General features: G+C 43.1%; 1 protein-coding gene across 3 annotated transcripts in view; it reads left to right on the plus strand.

Moving 5' to 3' along the window:
- Window positions 1-21,334, plus strand: part of LOC126539503 (probable peptidoglycan muropeptide transporter SLC46) — a 217,532-nt gene that overhangs the window by 88,966 nt on the left and 107,232 nt on the right. The window contains exons 5-7 of one of the 3 annotated variants that reach the window (XM_055075424.2): window positions 733-816; window positions 5,452-5,608; window positions 6,827-10,667. In XM_055075424.2, coding sequence (XP_054931399.1) covers window positions 733-816; window positions 5,452-5,608; window positions 6,827-6,911 — 326 coding nt within the window. In that variant the 3' untranslated portion in view covers window positions 6,912-10,667. Of the gene's footprint in view, window positions 1-732; window positions 817-5,451; window positions 5,609-6,826; window positions 10,668-21,334 lie in introns of those variants that run through there. The other 2 variants (XM_055075426.2, XM_055075425.2) reach the window with 2 other exon arrangements.

The following is a 21,334-nucleotide window of genomic DNA, read 5'->3' on the forward strand; positions in this document are numbered from 1 at the left end:
TTATGAATGAACTTGTGACTTCATTATCAAGCAAAAGACAAAGCGACGGGTCATGGAGTGAGTTTATCTGAAATGACCAATACAAAGGAAAATGCTGTAAGGCAATTATGTTCTACTCCTGATGAACCAGTGAAATTCCCCGCATAACTGTATTGCATATAGCAGATTAACATAGATTGCTTAACATAAATTAACATAGATTAACACAGATTGCTTATAGATTACAACTACTTGTATTCCGCCTCCGTAACATCCATGGTGTTAGGCAGATTTACCTGGGGGATCAGGTAGAGTGTTTGGACACACTTGCTTCATGCTATTTCATTTCCTTCCTATATGGGCTAAGACGCTATCAGTGATGAAAGTTACTCGAAAGAAATCTTGATGGGCACGTAAAAAAGGAAAAAGAAACAAATTGGGTGATGTAAAGCCACAATTACGTGCGAGGTTGTATTGGGATGACGTAAAGCCACAATTACGTGCGAGGTTGTTAAACTAAATAAAGTTCAAACGAATGCCGTCCATCACTACATTGTGGCGAGGTTGCACAAAAAAAAGTAAAGAACACTTCACAAAACACACAATGCCCTACTTTCAATGTCTTTGTCGCCACTTGGGTATTAATAGCTACTGAAAGTGCTGAAGTTGTCATTGAGGGCGCAATTCGGCGATGATACTCGAAGATCCCTCATCAGAAGTGTATGCGTCCCACCTTGTATAATTTAATTCCAGGCCGCGTGGTGGGCATACCAACTTTCCTGGCAAAGGCGGGCATCCGTACGCATCTCTCGAAGCTGGTGGGAAACAACGAAGTTGGTGAGTCCCGACATTTGACGTCGGTAGCTTTATATCCGTTGAGGAAAGACGTTGATATCAGCTCTTCATTTTTCTTCAAGGAATTGTTGATATCGGCTTTTCCTTTTTCTTCTCTCGAACCGCGCATAATCTTATAAGTGACCCGCTTACGGCACAAACATGTTTTAGACACTAATAGATTCTGTTAACCTCTACACTGAGGTCTTCAATAAAAAATTAACTTACTTTTGATTGACTGGTCAGCGTTAACGCGAATGTCAATTCCGAAAGACCTGCCAGAACCGCATTTCGCCCCGTAAATCTCTGCTTCATTTAGGTATGAACACTGCTGCTACACTTGCAGTGTAATCGTACGCCACTGTTGTTACTGCTTATGAATAATTATGTATGGTCTTAAGTAGCGCTAACTTGAAACAAAAGAATGAAAAAGTGAGGCACACACTCAGGGTGTGTGTCTACCTTCTTTGTTTTCGTGTTTCGTCAACTTAGCGCCATTGAGACCATGCTTGGTGTGAAACAACTAGCCGAATTTTCCGTTCTATTATAAATAATTATACTGATCACTTCATCTCGCCAGCATTAAAACAAAAGATAAGAACAAAATCCAGACTGATGATGCGAGCAGTTCACCGACTGTGCAACAAGACGCCACTTCCGGCATTTAAACCTCCAATAACCATTTCAGGATCATTTTTGCTTCATACATGTTATTTATAAATCCAAACCGAGATAATTTTAGAGCAGATGCGGTCACACGCACACTCAAACAAGTGAGAACACTGAAAGCAGCAATGCCAGAGCAGGCAGTGGTTGCAGTGTGTGCTACTGTGCATGGAACAACAATAAAGAGCATTAAGCTTAAACAGCAAGCCTAGAGGTCTGTACGAACCTCTCCCAAGCAGCGCATCATTGGAAAGCCGCACACCTGGCGGGGCAGTTGCCTGCGACCGTCATACCGGTGGGTGCTCGGCCGTGGCGACCGAAGCAGGAGCTTTTTGCAGCCTAGCCGGCCGTCCAAACCACTCGGCCATGATTTCGGATGACATTGCCCTGTTCATCAGAGATGTGGAGGAATTTCAACAAATTATTGAGGTCCATAACCAAGAAATTGTAAGAGTAGGGCTGAAAATTAATATGCGGGACATAAAGGTAATGTTCAATAGCCTGGCAAGAGACCAAGATATTATAATCCGTGGTCAGCCTATAGAATCAGTGTAGGAGTACGTCTATCTAGATCAGTTATTCATAGGGAACCTCATCATGACAAGAAAATTTATAGAAGAATGGGTTGGAGTGCATACAGAAGGCATTATCGAATCCTGACTGCGAGCTTACCTCTATCGATAAAATCTGTGCAATCATTGCAGTCTACCTAGTATACTAACACATGATGCAGAAATTTGGAGGTTACAAAAAATAAACTTGAGAACAAGTAAAGGACCGAGCAAGGAGCGATGCAACGAATTGTTAGGCATAACGTTAAGATGAAGAAGAGAGGGGTGTTAATTAGAGAGCAAACCGGGGTAGCCGATGTGCTAGTTGATATTAAGAGAAATAAAAAATGGAGATGGGTAGGCCATTGTTGGGACGCAGGTCTACGTATCCCACCGCTGTTATACAGTTATTGTGACTCTGTGTCCGAGCGGCCATTATGGTTCCGTGGCTGGTGATGTGCCAGCTGCCGGGCGATCGAGAGGTCCCGGGCGACGTCCCAGAGATGACAAAACGGTTTATTTACAAATTGACGTAATGGGAGTTCACGTGTACTATCACGAGTACTAGTACGAGCATGAGCACGAGTAGCAGCACCCGTACGTGTCGGGGCACTAGCACGGGTAGGGCACACCCTCAGAACACTCAACATCCACGTTTTATCCACTTATTTTCCCTCTTTTTCTTGCGGGGGAAATGGACTGTTCTTCTCGGCCAAACACAATTGTTGAACCATTCGCTAAATCCTGCCCATGACGTGGCATCGTTCTGCAGGGTTCCACCTCTACTGTTGCACGAATGCCCCCGCATACGAGGCAACGATGCGGCAAGCTGGGAACCTTATGCCGAACGCCGTACCCACGGAAGTAGTCGACGTTGGCCCCTTTTGTCAAGTACTGGGCCATTCATGACGGCACGCTTGTCAGGATCATCATTATCATCATCATCATCATCATCATCATCAGCCTGGTTACGCCCACTGTAGGGAAAAGGCCTCTCCCATACTTCTCCAACTACCCCGGTCATGTGCTAATTGTGGCCATGTTGTCCCTGCAAACTTCTTAATCTGATCCGCCCACCTAACTTTCTGCCACCCCCTGCTACGCTTCCCTTCCCTTGGAATCCAGTCCGTAACCCTTAATGACCATCGGTTATCCTCCCTCCTCATTACATGTCCTGCCCATGCCCATTTCTTTTTCTTGATTTCAACTAAGATGTCAGTAAATCGCGTTTGTTCCCTCACCCAATCTGCTCTTTTCTTATCCCTTTACGTTACACCCATCGTTACTCTTTCCATAGCTCGTTGCGTCGTCCTCAATTTAAGCAGAACCTTTTTCGTAAGCCTCCAGGTTTCTGCCCCATACGCGAGTACTGGTTAGACACAGCTGTTATATACTTTTCTCTTGAGGGATAGTGGCAACCTGCTTTTCATGATTGGGTTACGGTAAAGCGATATTCACGGTAGTTCTTGTTTCTACGAAGGGCGGCGGCCATTGTCGCCTCTGGTGAGCTTTTATGATTGCGTGTCGCGGTGCATGCCGGGTACTGTCTAAGGCGGCCGCTCGTCTTACCCGTGAGCTTTGGTGACGATGATTTAGTCGCCAGCTGCCTGGTCCTGCGAAAACGACAATGCAGCGTGAAAGGCCTTTCATACCTGCACGCAAGCCGGTGAAACATTGATCGTCGAGAAACGATGCGGGATAGAACAATGATAAACGTCAATCGTAACACCATTTAATGCGTAGGGAAGATAACCGAAGGACCATTAGAGTTATAGAATGGGTGTCAAGTGGAAGGAAGCACCGTTGAGGACGGCAGAAAATTAGGAGAAAAAATTATGGGGTTTTACGTGCCAAAACCACTTTCTGATTATGATGCACGCCGTAGTGGAGGACTCCGGAAATTTCGACCACCTGGGGTTCTTTAACGTGCACCTAAATCTAAGCACACGGGTGTTTTCGCATTTCACCCCCATCGTAATGCGGCCGCCGTGGCCGGGATTCGATCCGGTGACCTCGTGCTCAGCAGCCCAACACCATAGCCACTGAGCAACCACGGCAGGTAAAATTAGGGGGAGGGGCGTGAAATTAGAGGATTACATCCATGATGATGACAACTGAAGAGTGAACAATTGAACTGACAGTTGTGGCAAGCAATAAACTGAATAAAAAAGGGCGACAGAGGGAAAAAGAAAAGTGTTTTCTTAAAGCAGTGTGTACTGCTCTCTCCTCCATTATACTGATTCTCTGGCGAGACTGAGGTGACCTTAGGTCTTTACTTTTCGCCATCTTTGGCATTTCTTTACGATAAAAAGTCTATAATTATGAACTATTCCCGGAAGTCTCGGTCTATATTTATCTGTGCCTCTAATTCGGCCTTTCGTTACCTATACTCTCGGGTTCAGCCACCGAAAAGTTAGCTCCACTATCCGAAATTTAACTTACTGAATCCAACAAATTACACTGCTAAGCTGATTCTGTTACTGTTTCTTTAATTCAGGGATGTGTGTTTATGTTGTTTTTATTTGTATTCTTTCTCGCAACTCATCGTCTATATCTGTAAGTGACAGCTTCAAAATTTTCGCAGATTAGCCTTCCCCTTCTTTGTCTGTTTTGACCATTCCATTAATTGTCAATCACTCACTGCAGGTATGCACAACTAACATTGAGGACCACAACAACAGCGCGCGCCACTGAAAATATTTCGTGCAATTGATAGTTCTAAAGCGAACCACTTTCTCCGGTTCATCAGACCGGTATCCCCGCAGTGGCTTAGCGGCTGTGGTGTTCCGCTGCTGAACACCAGGTCTCGGGATCAAATCCCGGCCGCTGCGGCCGCATCTCGATGTAGGTGAAATGCAAAAAAAAAAAAAAAAAACGCCCGTGTCCTGTGCATTGGGGGCACGTTAAAGATCCCCTTGATGGTCAAAATTAGTTCGGTGTCCTCCACTCCGGCGTGCCTCATAATCAAATCGTGGTTTTGCCAAAGCAAGTAAACCCCAGAATTCAATTAATCGGACTAGTGTTTTCTTCCCTTGCATCTAACCGTTTTCGTGAGCCAATCTCGAAGGCTGTGCTATCTGACACATCGTCTCAAAGCGCTATCAGTTACGAGGTAAGAATGTGAGAAGCTGGCACGTGGCGCACGCGGGAGACGTTTGAAAGAGCTACTTTGACCGTGGCTTAATGGTTAGAGCATCGAACAGCTGTGCTGAGGGACAGAGGTTTGGTACCACCATTGGACCACGCCCTTCTTTGTAGAATTATAGGCGGACTTCACCTGCCTTGCAGGTATCTAACCAAAGATTGTGGTGTCCTTCACGTACGTGAACCCAACACGGTCGGCTCGAAATAGCAAGTTTCTAAGAGATTCAGGTCGTAGAAGTAGCACCTTAATGTCGAACTCTGCGCACCTGTGATGCAGGCAAGGTGTTCGCATTCCTTTCTTCGTTCGACACTGTGGTACCACAGGCGGCGGACGTACTACTTACTTGGCTGTTCAACGTGTCCATCACCTTCATGCCGGGTCTTCCCTACTTAGCCGCCGCCGGAATTACCGGAATCGCCGTTGGTCTCATGGGGTACTGTATTTTCCGCTTACTGCTGATTGATTGATATATAGAGTTTATCATCTCAAGTGAACGAATAGTACTTGCTTTCTCGAATCTTCCTCCCGCATATGAAAATGCCCAGAGTGAGCAAAATTATCAGCGTTGAGAAAATTACTTTGTACATTTGCGTGGATCAAGCCTCTGTATGTGGGACACTGCGAACAATTTTTCTCGATGATGAATTACGTAGAGCATACTGTTGGCTCGAAACTCAGCGATTCATGGCAAAAACGTGCAGAAAGGTCGTTTGAAGTTATATATTTCTGAATTTTCCGAAAGTTCACGAGATGGGACCTAACTTCTTTCAAACTTTTGCAGCAGTACCAAAGGTTTTACTTTTCTTTAGATAACGTGGCAATATCTGAACGTAAGGAGGAATGCGGGGATGATCACGGTTTCCTATTATTTGATTTAAGGGAATAAGTGGAAGAGAATCTGCGGCATCTGTCTTTCTTTTCTTTTTCCTTTTTTCCTTTTTTTTTCTTTCTTTTCTTTTTGCTGACCGCCTGCTGGCGTTCTCTCATGGGCACCATGCCCTCGGTGCATCAGCATCTTTTATTCAACCTCTAAAGAGCACTAACTTTGGTGCACAGTGGAACCCGCCATCTTATGCTCAAAACCGAAAATATTAAAGACGCTGAGCCACCATGAGCAGCCACAGGATAACCGCAGGAGAAACAGGCGATGAATGCAGCATAAAATAGAAGATGACTTCGAACAACATTTTCAAATGCAGCAATTTAAACGCATGTAAGAGAGGAGCTATCCCTCAGGGGGTTTGCTTTCACCTGCCATTAAAAAATTTAGATAAAGGATTTCACTTATGCTTTGAAAATGGGCTGAGAGATAGAGCGTTGATTTCAATCTGAGGTACAAATATGTCAAAATGTTCGAAAGTAAAAACAAACAATAGATCATATATGGTGAAGTTGTGATATCATACCTTCTGATCCCATCTTACTTTTCAGGGATCTCACGTAAAGGCTACGGTCTGCTGCAAGCACGTTTTTTAATTGAACACCGTTAAATTAAACAGTCACGCCATCGCGCGAGTTTCTGCATCGATAAATGTACTGTACGCCTAAGCTAGATGTCGCAAGCGTTTCCTTAAACGATCGATATTATTTACGGTTACTATTAAATCATTATTATTATTTGCGTCATTGAGGAGTATTGCTTTATTTTCAGCTACGTCACTAAGGTGCACCGGCGGTACATCACTTATGAAGGCATGCCCAACGCAGAGGAAGCATCAGCAGCCGTCAGTAATTGAAGCAAGATAAGGCATATGGTCAACAGAAACTCGGATCGTCAGAAGGCGAGCCAGCATGGCGTGCTATAGTGTGGTCACCATTGACTGTGGGCAACTGGAGAAAGCGTTGCAGGCCATGCGTTTGGTGCGATCGCATGTCTTTGTCTGGGTCATCGATTAATCGGTGTCAAACCTCCTGTAAGGAGGCAGCTGCTCAGCTCGCTTTCAAAAAGTATTGCTCAGAAGGACCGAATGTTGAGCAAATTGTTTGGGATTCATGGTGCAGAAACGCTGGCACGAAGAAATGCCTAAAAGTATAAGGGCAAGGACAACTCAAACGCTCACTGTCACCTCATCAGTAAATAGTCAGATGATAGTCTGTGTTCTAAACCGGAAAGTCATCTGACAAGGGTCGTTGTCGGATATTTGTGTTACACACTGCTTGCCCTCTTCGGGCCCATGCAGGAGGGAGTGTAAACGAAAAGAGAGGCGGAGAACGACTTGTCATGGACAAAGTCTTCGTTTCATATATCTGAGAGCAATTTACATAGAGAAATAGCAAGGTAGTGATAACATCCTACTTCGTACACAACAATATCTGCAATTATGAAAAAGGATATCAAATATAGCACACACAAAAATGTAAGAATTTTCTGCAGATATTTTCCGCATCGCATACACGCATGCAAAGGATCATATGATAATTTTTATTGTATGTCTTACTTCATCACTAATTTTCAAGCGATGCACGCTAGCATAATAAAGAATTCTATATTATGCTAGAATTAAACACTCTCTCGGATAGCCTGTGCCGAATGGAAATCGCTTGAGGGAGCAGGTAAAATTGCCTATTGGTGCAATTGCAAAATTGGTGTACATTACCGTGGCTGAGAGGTTGCCTTAATGATTTATTATGGTGTGTTAATAGAACCCGTGCGATTGGCTCATTTATGCAATGTTCTTGCAATTTCTTAACGTGACCGCTTGGTAAAACTGATCGACTGCTTGTACCCACGTTTGCACGCCTGCCATTACATGCCATGAGTATTGCTCGTTCCAGGCACTACTGCCGGCGCAGATACGCCGCTTCGTTTTCAGTAACCTCCCTGTTCCCACACCGTAGCAGAAAAAAAGAAGTGGCAAGCAGCATCTGCCGTATGTCACATTACATCACAGCTGTCAGCACACCGCACGTATTGCATTGACAGCGGTATAGGGGTTTTGCATTATAAGTGGACAAAACTCGACAGACGCTGATTTACACGGGAACTGGTTTGTCGCAGTAGTACGAGCCCCCGCAGTGATTGCCATTTCATTTTTGTGAAGGTCAATTGTTTTAAAGATGGCTTAGGAGACATGACAAGAGATTTTAAAGTGTCCTCAATTGACCTTGCCATCATTACAGCAAAAAAAAAAAAGTTTCTCAATACCTGTAGGTGGCAAAACGTTCAGTACGCGCAGATATATTTATTGCGGTATACGCCAATGTTACAAGGGTAGTGGCATTTGTAGATTTGTGATATCTGTCCTCTGATAGTAGTAATAAGCACTAAGATGAGGAAACGTGGTCTGACCTAAATAACCTCAATTTCAACACTAGATACACGCAACGGCACGAGAATAAAAAGTAAGTAAGTAAACATTAACATTTCCTCTGTAATGAAATACAACATTTTGGTGACTGGGTATTATGTTTCTTGCCTAAACGATCGCATGTTTAAGAGGATAATAATTGAGCGTAATAATTCCTGCCCGCTTTATACTTTTATATTAGTCTTTTACTTAATATGTATGAAGTATGTTTAAACCCATATTTGCTTTAGAGCTTAGTGTTGTTTGTACGATGCTGCCGCAGAATTTCCAAGGGTAGTGTTTGCTTATGTAGCTGACTTATTTGCAAGATCTTGTAACTTTTTAAATAAGGTATTATGCTTTCATAGTGCTGAATCTGTGCCAATGGTACGCATTTCATTCTTCTGTAGGGAGAATTCAGAAGTGAGGTCCGTTTACGCCGTCGTTCTTCATACTAATGAGCAGTATGTCTGGTGTAGATGCATCCTTGAGTGCAAAATAAAACTAGCGCTTAGGAGTTAATAGAAGGAAGTTCTCGTGTCTGAAGGTGACTTTACGGTAATAGGACAAGGGCTCTCAATAAAGTTGTTGTTCTGTTTCCTTTATGGGAGTGTCGTGTAGTGAATTAGCTGTTGAGCAGACCTCAGAGGTATCGCGTTACATTGAATCATTAGTTTAATTTAACAAAACTTTGGGCATGTAAGACAGCTTGAATAGAATTAGCCGCGCAGGTGCTCTTGGCATCATGCGAGAATCCTAACGCACAAGGCGTGCACGAGGTTCCGATTAATCATGGTACATGTTGTTCTGGCCCAAATAAGTTGCCTAACCTGGAGAAAACATCTTGCCTTCGCTTACTGCGCCACATTTTTTTCTAAGCAATTATAACTGAATAGAAGTTTCTTGCGCAGCGCAACAGTCATAAATGCTGAGAAAATGGCCTCTGCGTTGCACACAATGAAGGAAAGATACGTAAGAGGCTCTCACGGCTTGGATCAACATTCAGTCTACCACACGCTCAAACCAACAACCACTTTAGCGAAAGAATAACAAACACGGCACAGTGTTTTCATTGGAACATGGTTCTTTCTGAACGATGTTTTTCTTGGCTGACCTTTAATACAATTAAATGAGAGTAAGTACTACACACGCGCGCCTCGTTGCTTTGAAAACGTCTACTTCCCAGGTAAAGAAGAATGGCATAAACGACAGGTAGATTGGGATGAACAGGCGCACATATAGCATCGCGTTGTCATTACAACGCTTTCTCCATGCTATACTTCCAGCTTCAGGTTTCTTGAGCATTTATTCACCGTGATGAGAGCAACGCAAAACACAGAAAACACTACCTAGAAATATTATGAAGATGTAGTGTTAACTGAACTCGATAGTTGTATTCGTCTGCTGTTGTACAGTGCCCCAAACTTAAAGCGCTGGTTGATGACAGACTGTGAAAAAAATTTTGCGCCTTGTTACGTGTGAACTGGGCCGAATAGTGACTATATATAAACTACATTAGGAAGGCCCATGATAGTCCTTGATAGTCCCGATAGTCAGGATAGCCACGATAGTCCTATGGCTACGGCGTTGCCAAGCTTACGTCAATGCTGCAGGTTCGATCATGGCCGCGTCTGCCACAATTCAATGGAGGCGAAATGAAATAACACTCGTGGATTTAGATTTAGGTTCTGGTTATAATTATTCTGAATTCAATATTCTGAATATTCTGGTTCAAAAATTATTCTGAATTCCCCTCACTACGGCGTGCCTCGCAATGAGATCGCGATTTCGGCAAGTTTTGCCTCAGAATCTATTTTAACAGTCTCTTATCGAAGAAAAGCAAACAAGGAAAGCCTAAATTCTTTCTGTATTTGAAGAAAATTTGTGAATAAAGAAAACTTACACTGATGATGAACGCGCCGTTGTATAATGAGCGTTGCGATGTTGCGATTTGCGTAGCGACGTGTGTGAAACAATGTTGCCAATTCAGCCAATTTATGGGTAGACTTATTGACTTTCTTGTGTGTTAAGAGAAAATGTTTTTTTTTTCTATTTAGTGACCGGGGACATTTTTTAGCGACATGACAGAACAATTGGCGCTATTTGGTCGCCTTCGAAGTTATGAACTTCCTTCGAGGTTTCCTTTCTATATGATGCACTTTATTATTCACAAATACAAGAAAGCATTAAAAGTTGACTGTAAGGCGTGTGGGCTCTTTGACCATGCATGATGAATCAGTGGTTGTCTTCATATCGGTGATGGTCACAGTTTGCTTGTAATTCGCAGCATGGTGTCGCTGACAGGCGTTGCATTGTGCTTACAAAATGCGTGTTTTAATTCTTCACGACACCGATCTGAATGGGACCTAGCACTGCATGTTCTGCGCAGTTTCACTAACAACGTTCCATTGGTTAACGCTCGCAGCCGTAGCATTCAATTAATTCACCAAAACTAATTACGGTAATGTGTATGGTGAGAGTTGGAACTCGGCAGCTGCATAACAATACAGATGGACTGCATAGGATGGCGCACATATCGGAGCAGCTGGGTTCGCTCACGTGAATTCGAACGCAGCGCTTCTATTTCCCACGGCTTTGTGACAATATACAAGTTCTTGCGAAACCTTCAAGTGGATTAAGGGGTAGATGCGTTGTATTTGAGCCACATAAGAGGGCGCAAATGTCGTTGCCCTAATAACATGCTACGACGAAAGGCGCGTCGATGAATTTTTTGTTGTTATTTCATGAGTGCGGTAGGCTATACTCGGATACAACTCAAGTCCGCAGTGAAGCCCCGCCCACGCCCTCATAACCGCCAACTGTTGTTCCTCCGCGAGGCTGCAAATAGTTCGCACTTCACACTTTCTCTGGTAGCTAAATAAGGCGGTAACCACAAAAATTACATTGTAAGCGCGTAATTTTGTACGTTTTCGCTCGTCTGTTGTGGTGAAACGGTGAAAGCCTGATTCCTTATTGAACTGAAATAAAACGCTTGCTTCGCTGCAACTATCTATTGCCAAGTTTCACTTCAGTTGGCAGTGAAATTTCATTAGTAAAACGAGGTCAGCAGGGATACTGAACTGTACCGCGGACTTTTGAAGAGTGAAATGCTCAGACTACATGCAGTTTGCCCGTGTCTGTTGCACACCTCATCGCTTCCGCCGATGAAAAGACTCTTCAAGAACAGCAAACCTTCTGGAAGTATCAAGCACGACGCCATTTTGAAATACACGCATGACGACAATTTTGTCTGCTTCTGTAATTGGCTGGCGGCGCAACAATTTCGGGCGGTCTGTGCACCTTGGTGGCCAACTGCTTTTTTTTTTTTAAATTTGTATCCTACTATACAAAATCGGCAGGGATAATGTCGTCTAATTGCCTTAATTTTACTGCAAGAAAAAAAATCCATTTACCCATGTTTTTTTTAATCGTCCTAAATTTTTAACTATAAAAGATGAAGGTAAATAAGAAATTTCACCGGGAATCCTCTGTTATGTTGATATGTCAACAAATCAAAATCCCGATACGCACTGGCAGTAAGTTCCCTGTTTATACCTCACCTGCATGGATACTAGGAAAACGTGAAGCGCATCGCTAATATATGCTCAACGTTATCCTATGACATGTTCCAGAACACCTACGCTATTTAAAGTTTACTCAATAGTTATAGCGACACTTTTAGCAACATTAGAGAAAATTTACGAAAATGTTGGAAATTTCTTGATTTGGTTCTGTTACACGCGCAAAAAATAATATGTCAACACTGGCTCGAAAACAGCAGGAGAGTGACAGCAAAGGCTCTGTCAACGGACTCGAAAAAGTGCAAAAATGACATGGTCCATTTCTACCGTGCAAAACATTTGAAATACAAAAATACACTCTTGCCTTCTGTGTACATGCCCAAAACAGATATGCCACATCAGTTACTCTAGCCCAATCATCCGAAATGTACTAATCCAGCCAGCGTGTTTCCAAAAGTCGTTTTAATGCATACGTGAATCGAAATCTGTGTTTGAAATTTGAAGTATACTCGAAGTCTGAAGTTCATTCTGCTGACGTTCAATAATTAAAGGATGGAACCAGTGCATAGGAGGATCGGGCGGGACATGGTGGCTCCTTCTGGCGTTTCTTCAGTCAAACCTGACTGCGGTGTACTTCCCGCGGTCCCAGCTAGGCGGCATTGCCGCCGCGAAAGACATTTGGCCGCATTCGCAGTTTGTTTCTTCGCCTACTATGGATAGGAAAGTGGATTCTCTATCTTGAGGCTATTTATGTAAAGCGCAACTCGCAAACTGCGCGCCTGCACGTTTCGATTTTTCAGTTTACAGATACCGTGATTCTGTGAAAAAACATGGGTCACTTGAAAAGGCAGTCTTAATTGCGAAGAAAAATTGCAGACTAGTGGTACCTAAGCAGTAAATGCTTAGCAATTAACTTGTTAGTTATTCACTTTAGAGCATATATCCCGATTGCGAAAAGCAAGTCAAGGAGTAGTAAAGTGATATCCATTTAGTAGAAGTACTCTGCATTTATGTATAGCTCCAGCTTCAAGGGGGGAAAGACGTCCTCAATATCTCTGGCGAAATGCATTGACCTTCCTGCTAACATTTTTCAGCGCTCCAGTTTATACTGTCTGATAAGTGCGAACTGGATATCAAGGCACTTCACCTCGGACTTTTATGGGCGTATTTTTCGTAGCTGGTGGTAAGCACAGGATATCTGCCAGATATACATTATTTCATTACTGCTCGGCTTGATTTTCGCATTTGGGATATGATATCCAATGGGGTTATGTGAAATTATCCACTGTGCTACAGTTTTTACCCAAGACTTGTGTATTTTGTTATGCCCAATATGAAGAACGCTGGGCCTCAAGCACTACGATATCCTAACCGTTAGCTATCACCACATTGCTGTTTGTCTCACTAGTAGTGTCCTCCCCTTCAAGTGATCCAGCATATCTAACAGAATTGAGATATCTACCTCCTGCGGATATCTTGAGTGGGTCTGTTTCCACTAAAGTGAATAATTTGGTTTCACACGCGTGTCATGCACAAAAACATCTTAACGCCTTGGATACTAATATGTTATCTTCTGAACACAAAAGGGGGTCGTGCCTGCAAAAAGGTTACGTTTACGTAGAGAGACCTCAACTCCTTCCGGAACTAAGCCACATCTATTTTATTGACTTCAAAGAAAAGGAAATCATGACGCGCTAATACCGCGTGGGCTGTCGTGAACACTTTGTGTTTTACTCGCTTACTCTTGTAGACCTTTTGCACAATGCCTTCAACCCAGTGTACACATCGGACTCCCGTCAGCATCGTGAAGGACAGACATGCGAGTGGTCACCACGGGACGCGTCCAGCTATATTGTGAACCGCGCGTGCTGTGCTACAGCTCTCATTAACCATTTAACGACGAGACATTTGAATACCCAGAAAAAATGTTTATTTTCTATCCACATATGCAAAACACATAAAAAGTAAGCATAATCAACAAAAAGAAAGAAAAGTATTTTGCGGAATTTTCTCAGCAATAGGGGGAAATCCTCATGCAGGAAACTGGCAGTGGGCTTCCCCCCAAGCCGCATAAGCCTTCGTTTTCAATTCGCATAGACGGATCTCATCATATGTTGAGAACCATAGGTGCGCATTTACTTTGCTTTGCATCACATGTATGACAACACTGCAGTTGGATATCTGACATCGGCCCGTCTCCTCTGATCTTGCTTTCACAATGAAGGCATGAAGGTAGGTTAAACTGCGCGAAAAAAACAACAAGGACAAGCGGAAGGAACACACAATACACCAAGAGCGCTCCTTCCGCTTGTCCTCGTTTTTTATAGCGCAATTTTAACCTTCCTTCAAGTATGAACCAACTAGCCTTCAAAAACGCCCTACTAAAGTTTCCCGAGACATTAAGTCGCGTGTCAAACTTCTTCCTCGTCCAATATTGCTGGTCTAAAGCAATAAATGACGCTTGCTGCCTGTCATTCGGTGTTGGCCGAAGACATTCAGCCAGAAACTTCGTACTGGGTACTGAAACATGGCAAGAAAAAACTGTTTCGCTATGCTACCTGTAGGCAACGCTTGTCAGTAAAGGGTTAAGTTTGATCTTGTATTAGGGGGGTGCACACGTAGCCTGTTTACCGCATAGCGTGACCCCAAGAACGCAAGCTTCATTCCCCGCAACGAAAAAATGGAATATCTGGGCGTGCTCTCCACTTGCACCACGATAACGACATTGACCAAAGTGGCTACGGGGAGCCGGCGTTGACTGCCGGAGCTACAATATTTTTTTCTAGTTTCACGTCAACCGGAATTTCATGAGAGCGCACTACACGAAAAAGAGGGAAGCGAACCAACAATCACCACATACTGCGATATGTCGCCTATTGGTGTAGCGATTCCGCGTGGTCACTTATCCATAGCATGGATGAAGTGTGGTCTCACGATTGCTCAAGCATTGGACCGCATGCGATCCTGTTAGTTTGTCGCAGTCACTGGTGCCTGGCATCTCATCCTTGGCTCAAAAAAAAACGTATAGTTCCTGTCGCCTACACATCCTAAGGCGAGTTAATTGCGTGCCTCATTACGTCAGTAATGTAGCTCATGACTGCGAAGAACGGATAAATAGTCATGTGCACATGGTACGTATTCTTGTAGATAAGCTGAGTGACTGACTGACTAAAGTTGCTGGAATTAAAATATGTGGAAAATCAGCGTGGAATGCGTTTAAATGCCCGGCACGGCAGCGCGCGACCGAGTTCAAGCTGAAGTAACTTCATCGGGCGTCGTGTTGAATTTTGCGCACCTGTGTAGCTCACGGCCGGAACTGGACACTCTGCTTGCACAGCGGCACGCAGCTCTACGCCAGCGCTTTGAATTTCAATATAGTGCCACTGGAGAAACAACACGAAATTACAAGAACTCTGTAGCGAGCGACCGGCTACTGTAAAGCCGGTCGGAATCTTTTCCTCACAATGGCAACCGAAAATCGGCGTCGACTGTCTGTAGCACAAGGTTGTCGGCCTTACGCAAGTCCGCTATATGTTTATGCACACAATTAGTGCAGAAGAACGATGCTTTAATGCCAACACAAGCGTCTGAAAACAGAAGTCAAAGCAATACCGGTTAGAGCCATCCTCGCCAGAGTGGCGGCTTGTCGTTTGTAACGTGAGCTGCGTTGCCTAAAAATTGGGAAAGTCGTCAGTCTCTTTCTCGTCTCGTTTTAGATCTGGTGGAGAGGCCACGCAGGCTCTATTTTTTGCTCAAGACGCAAAATTCTAAACTTTGTTTCGTTCCTTTACCGCGAGATGAAGCTGGCGTATTAGTCATTTTTGTTCTCATTTATTACAGTAGTGCCTCGATGCATGCCCTGCCCTGATATTATGTATTCTAATTTTATTCCGTAGGAAAATGGAGGCGACTGCTCTATGCACCTCTTCGGCATGAGGTAAACTAATACCAATCATTTCAACCATAGTGGCGTCGTGTATGTAGAGGGAACTTTAAAAGTAAATGATCAATGGTAGAGTGAAAAGTATCATGAAGACTAGCATGGGGGATGACAGAGGGGCGTTATATTTGAATTGCTATCGCGTAGAGCCAACACATTTGATTAGACGGAAGGCGTAGCAAAAACAACCTGAAAAGCTGCTTTTTTTACGCCTTCTTTGATAGAATTGAGAAACTGACCGAGTAAATTACTGCAGCATGCGTAGCTTCTACAAGGAACGCCCCGAAAGAAGGCTTCTTGTTTCGTAGTGGCGCCAAGTTTCTTCGGAGTCTCATTGGCGTGAAAAGCCTCCCTGCTGCTCGACCTCGGATCCCAGAACCGAACTACAACGATCTGTGCTTTTTTAACCGACCACTAGATGGCGGCGGCGTCCCAGCCTTATAGGTTGGTCATTGATTTCTGCAGCTGCGAGTTGTTTCAGCATTTCATTATCAAAAAGTCATTGCGCTGAGTTACGATCCTCTCTGGAACTATTACATATAACTGATATGCCCCATGAATCCTATATGCAATAATCTGATATGATATATAGGAAATACGGGATTTCTCGTATAATACTTATATGCTCAATTCATATAGCGATATTGGATATATGAGATATGTAAAATATACGGTTCCTCCTGGAGTGGCGGCTCCACAGTCACTAGAACACGCCGCTACGCTGCTTCGGTAAGGGATAGAAAATAAAAAATAAAAGGAAAAGCAAGGAAAAACAAGGAGGCTAAAACACTTGACAGACGACTGACTACGCAAACAGGTTTGGCGAAGATGGAAAGAAAGGCAAGAGGGCAGATAGTTACAGATAGTTAGCAGATAGAAGTACGCAGTAGGATAACTTGGCGTGGGCTATGGGCGGTCTGAATTGGCTAATTGTAAGAGCGTCAATATAGCTGCGCTTTGTGAAATCCTAAATTTCGAACTTGGTAGCAATGGTTCTAGCCAATTTTTCTCTTTTTTTTCAACGGTATGGTGTCTATGGCAGGACTTATGCTTCGAGAATGGGGGATTTTTCTTTGGGCTTTGCCCAACTAGCACGACGTAGCGAAGCCACCGCAGGCACCTAGTTTGTTTCTGAATGAAAAAACGAAAAGGTTAATCAGCGGTTATTGCAGCCACTATGCTCCACAGCTCGTTCTTCTAAAAAAAAATGATCAATTGCGGCATAGCGTAAGTTACATTCGCCTACGCTATTTTAATGGGGCCCTCCGTTCCGTCATTTGAGCATCTGTGATTAGCTACGTGATGGCGAATAGTTTATACCAGTTAAAACGATATAGCTTATACTTGCGGGATGGTCACCACCCTTGTCGCTATTGCTGTGGTTGCAGCCATATTTATTATGTCAGATTCATGTTGAGCTATAATGTCAGTTGTTTTTTTTCCATCCAAGTCTTAAACTAGTAAACTAGTAACCGAAGAAGAGTGTCCTCTTTAGTGCGTAAAAAAAGCGCGATTGAAGCTCGAAAGTTACAAATCCACAGCTCTGCACGAAAACCAGGTATCGCCTTTGCGTAAACTGCATGTGTTAGATCATTTGAAGGGAACAAATGGTATGTATGGTGGTTACAGCTAACACGAAATTGTCACTGTGTTTACGAACGCTCTTTTCAAAATTTTACTCAAGAAGTAGTGGTACACTTTAGAGCGGCGTACAATGCAACGACTTTCTTCGCTTTAGATGCCTGAATAGATGCATTAATTAACTGGGAAGCAATTGATAAAATATTTATCCAGGATATGAAGTCATTTTGATGCTGGATTGTATAGAAGCGACTTAATGGTAGTCTTGCGGTCAGATTTTGTGAAGATTGACACAAATTTAATCTAAACTCCTGTGCAGACACCTATATTGAATAGTACTTGTGAAGGGCATTTCGAATACCCCGAGAACACACGGAAATAGAGGACGCAACATCAGTGTGAGAACCCATTACATGATGTTACATCTTTAAATATGTGTTTAGGGAATGAAAACTGGTTTTTACGGTAAGAAACATGGGGAGACATTGTTGCTTTGTCCACGTGCAGGGAGATACTGCTCTCGCCCTTCAAATGTGATATTTAAAAGTTCTTTTTTTTTTCAAGGTCGCAACAGACGAGTCGTTAGCAATACTGTGTTTGAATCTTAGTCGCATATGGCTAAATCAATAACCGAGCGAGAGCAGCCATCTTAAGGCCCGATCAAACTTCGAAGAAGCCTGAAGATTGCATAGAAGTAAAAAACGATGCAGTCTACTTAGCTACCCAATCAAGATGGCAGCTAAGCAGAAGGCTTGGAAACTCGATGGTAAGGTCGTCTGCTCACACCGAAACGTAGTCGCGCTTCTTTATGCACCTAATGAAAGCTACGTTGTGCTTTGCATGGGATCGCACACGCAAAGAGTTCAATTAGTGCGATTATGTGAGTTTTGCTAACTTATTCCGGTCGACTCGAGGTGGCGTCAAGTCGTGCGGATACGCCATCCAGGTGCTTCCTGATGCGCTCCATTCGGTTCGAAGGTGACGTCTCTGTCAACGTAGACTGTCTCTAATGCTGGGCAGAGTTGAAACGGACGCTAAGAACCGACTCCAAAAAGTGATGATTTCCCAGAGGTGTCTTTGGCTGTTAAGAGGATAGCTCACGTGCAAGATATAAACCACAACTGCCATTTGAAGCAAAGATAATTTTCACTGATGTGACAGTTTTATTTCTGATCAAAACAGTCTATAATAATGTGCTGCAATAAATGAGTGTGCTTGATGACCTATATTTGAAAATTTTCAGTTATAAACGAACGTAGATTTAGCAAAGTGTGCCTCATACAGGAGCTTAGAGCAACAAATACTTGCTTGTGCTACTTGAAATTTAGTGTCTGCAAGTTGAAAGAGAAAGAAGATATACGTTTATCGATGTTTTCCTCAGAGAGAGAAATAATCGTATTGCGACTTTATGATGTGCATAAATTTTGTTTGATAGCGTTCGTCGGAGGAGCTCGTGAGCCTTGTTTCTTGAAACTGAGAAAGAATTTATTAAACAGGAATCGAGTGATAGATAACGCTTACGAAATCCGTCTGGGCATTTGTATTCGCCTCAAAGGCTTCTGAAGCAGAAAGTCTGCGTGAAGCATTTGGATATTCGATTCTTGTGCGTTCATGGACGTTGACTTGAAACGGAGACATGCTTCAAGTTCAATAACATCATTGCGCCTGCGAAAACGAATTTCCGTGAATTTTATGCTTTAAGTTCAAGATTTTAGCCACAATACCTTGTTTCCTTCACGTCGAACGCAGGTCACTGCGGAATTCTATACCAGCTTTGAGTGGAGGGTTCCGCAAGACTAGCCAGACAGAGTTCAAGTTTGTTAGAGTCACATTAGCTACGAGGTCACTGCATCTCATACCAAGACCTCGGCTTACAACAGAAATTGGGGAAAGCGAGCACCGTGTGAGAAAATGCAACTTATCCGAACACAATTACTAGCTGTCACGTTCAAAAGAAGTCCAATAGTCGCGCGCAAGTAATTCATCTGACATTTCTCGCAGAAACCGGAGAGCGCTGGGAAAGGGAGAATTTCTGAAGTCATGACGACGTTGATTCTATATTACTTATGTGCAAATGCAAAAATAAGCTTGTGCCAAAACAGAGTGACCGTATTATGATCTAAACACACCGTTACGTGCAATAAATGAGGCTTGGCACCTTATAATAAACAAGAAAACGGGTTGACTACTTCTCGAGTGCTTATCTAAGGTGTGGTGAAGATACCGAAACACTTGGAACCTGAAACCAGGAATTTGATTGCGTTCATTATTTTTAAAAGAAGCATGTTGTCAAAATGCTCTCGAAAACGCTAGACTCAGCGGTGTTTCAGTGTCCTTGTCAAATGTACCGTTGCGCTATCACTGCAGTGTTTTCCCTTTGATCAACGACGAGCTAAATTACCTTTCTGTCTCGCAACGATCTACGTTTTTCTCAAGTTGTAAAGTGTTCGCACTGGGAAAGAGCCTATGTTTACTCATGGACGTTACACATAGGTGGTTTAGATTAGTTAACTTTTAAGGGAATGTGAGTTAACTGGCATCAAATAAAAATAAAAAATAAACAGACCAAGTTTGCCAGAGTGCCTGGTAAACACTAGTACAACGCCATTTAGCAACCAAATTAGAAGATTTTTTTTCTTTCCGAATTTACTCTGGCTTCGTAGGAATAAATAACTTGTACATTTCGCGCCCCATTTCATTTATTTGCAGTGTAATCACGAGTTTAATCTCCTTGAAACACGCTGTCGCACTGATGTTTTTCCGCAAATGATTTTTCCCGCTTACTTCATCGCACTGGATAAGTATTGTTCAAGCTAAAACGTGGTCTGAGTTTCAGACATGTTTCTTTTTTTTTTTTTTGTCGCCTGACCTGTCGTAAGCGCATATCATTGCGCCTCGCACTAACAAACCATTCCTTCATTGTTTATGATGTGAATGCGCCTTTCAGCCTGTTGCTATGCTGTTTCTTCTCTCTCTTTCTTCTTTTTTCCTTTCTTTTTTATGTTGCGTTTGTGCCTTGCTGTCTGCTTTTTTTTTAATTTGTATCAGCTCAAGTTTTGCTTACGTTTTGCATTTCTCTACAAATGTTCCCCACTGCAGTAATATCCCCGTGTGGCACTGCAGGTACTTGTACAAATAAATAAATAAATAAATAAATAAATAAATAAATAAATAAATAAATAAATAAATAAATAAATAAATAAATAAATAGAAGGATGTGCACGTTCGCACCAGGATTCAAACCCCTGGAATAGTGACAGCCTATCGTGCAAGTCTATTGAACCAAAGAAGCCCGATGTTCTCATAAGAAATTCAGCCCCAGCGTTACCTGGCACCAACTCAGCAGATCTTAAGACCGAAAGAGTTGTCAGATTCGCCATGCCTCGGGGCTTGCTACATTCCGCTCCGCTAAAAAATAAGTAAGCACAATGATGCCTAACGCTTTGGCCAGCAGCCATTCCACCTAGGGACAAGTGCCCGTGCATGCAATGCTACAATGGATTGCAAGATCTTCGGGGGGCGTGAGATGTCTGACATAGGTCACTTAATAGGCGACAGTACTTGACACTTTAAATAGAAGTACGCATAAGGATCCTGAGAAAGCAGGCAGGGGATCACACCCTGATGTTTTAATTCCACAGGCCCGAAATATCTATAACGTGCCGAAGAGAAAGGCTTGGCTGCTCCGTTCTTTATTTAAAACAGAGCGAATGTGAAATGGTCTTTTGAGACCCACAATGAAGACAAAAAGCGAAGGTAAGAAATGCTCATTCGACAAAAAAAATCTCAAACCAAGTTATTCAAATATATTTCCCAGCCTAGAGCGCTCG

This window comes from Dermacentor andersoni, chromosome 11, assembly GCF_023375885.2.
Source record: "Dermacentor andersoni chromosome 11, qqDerAnde1_hic_scaffold, whole genome shotgun sequence".
In the NCBI taxonomy this organism is placed as follows: domain Eukaryota; kingdom Metazoa; phylum Arthropoda; class Arachnida; order Ixodida; family Ixodidae; genus Dermacentor; species Dermacentor andersoni.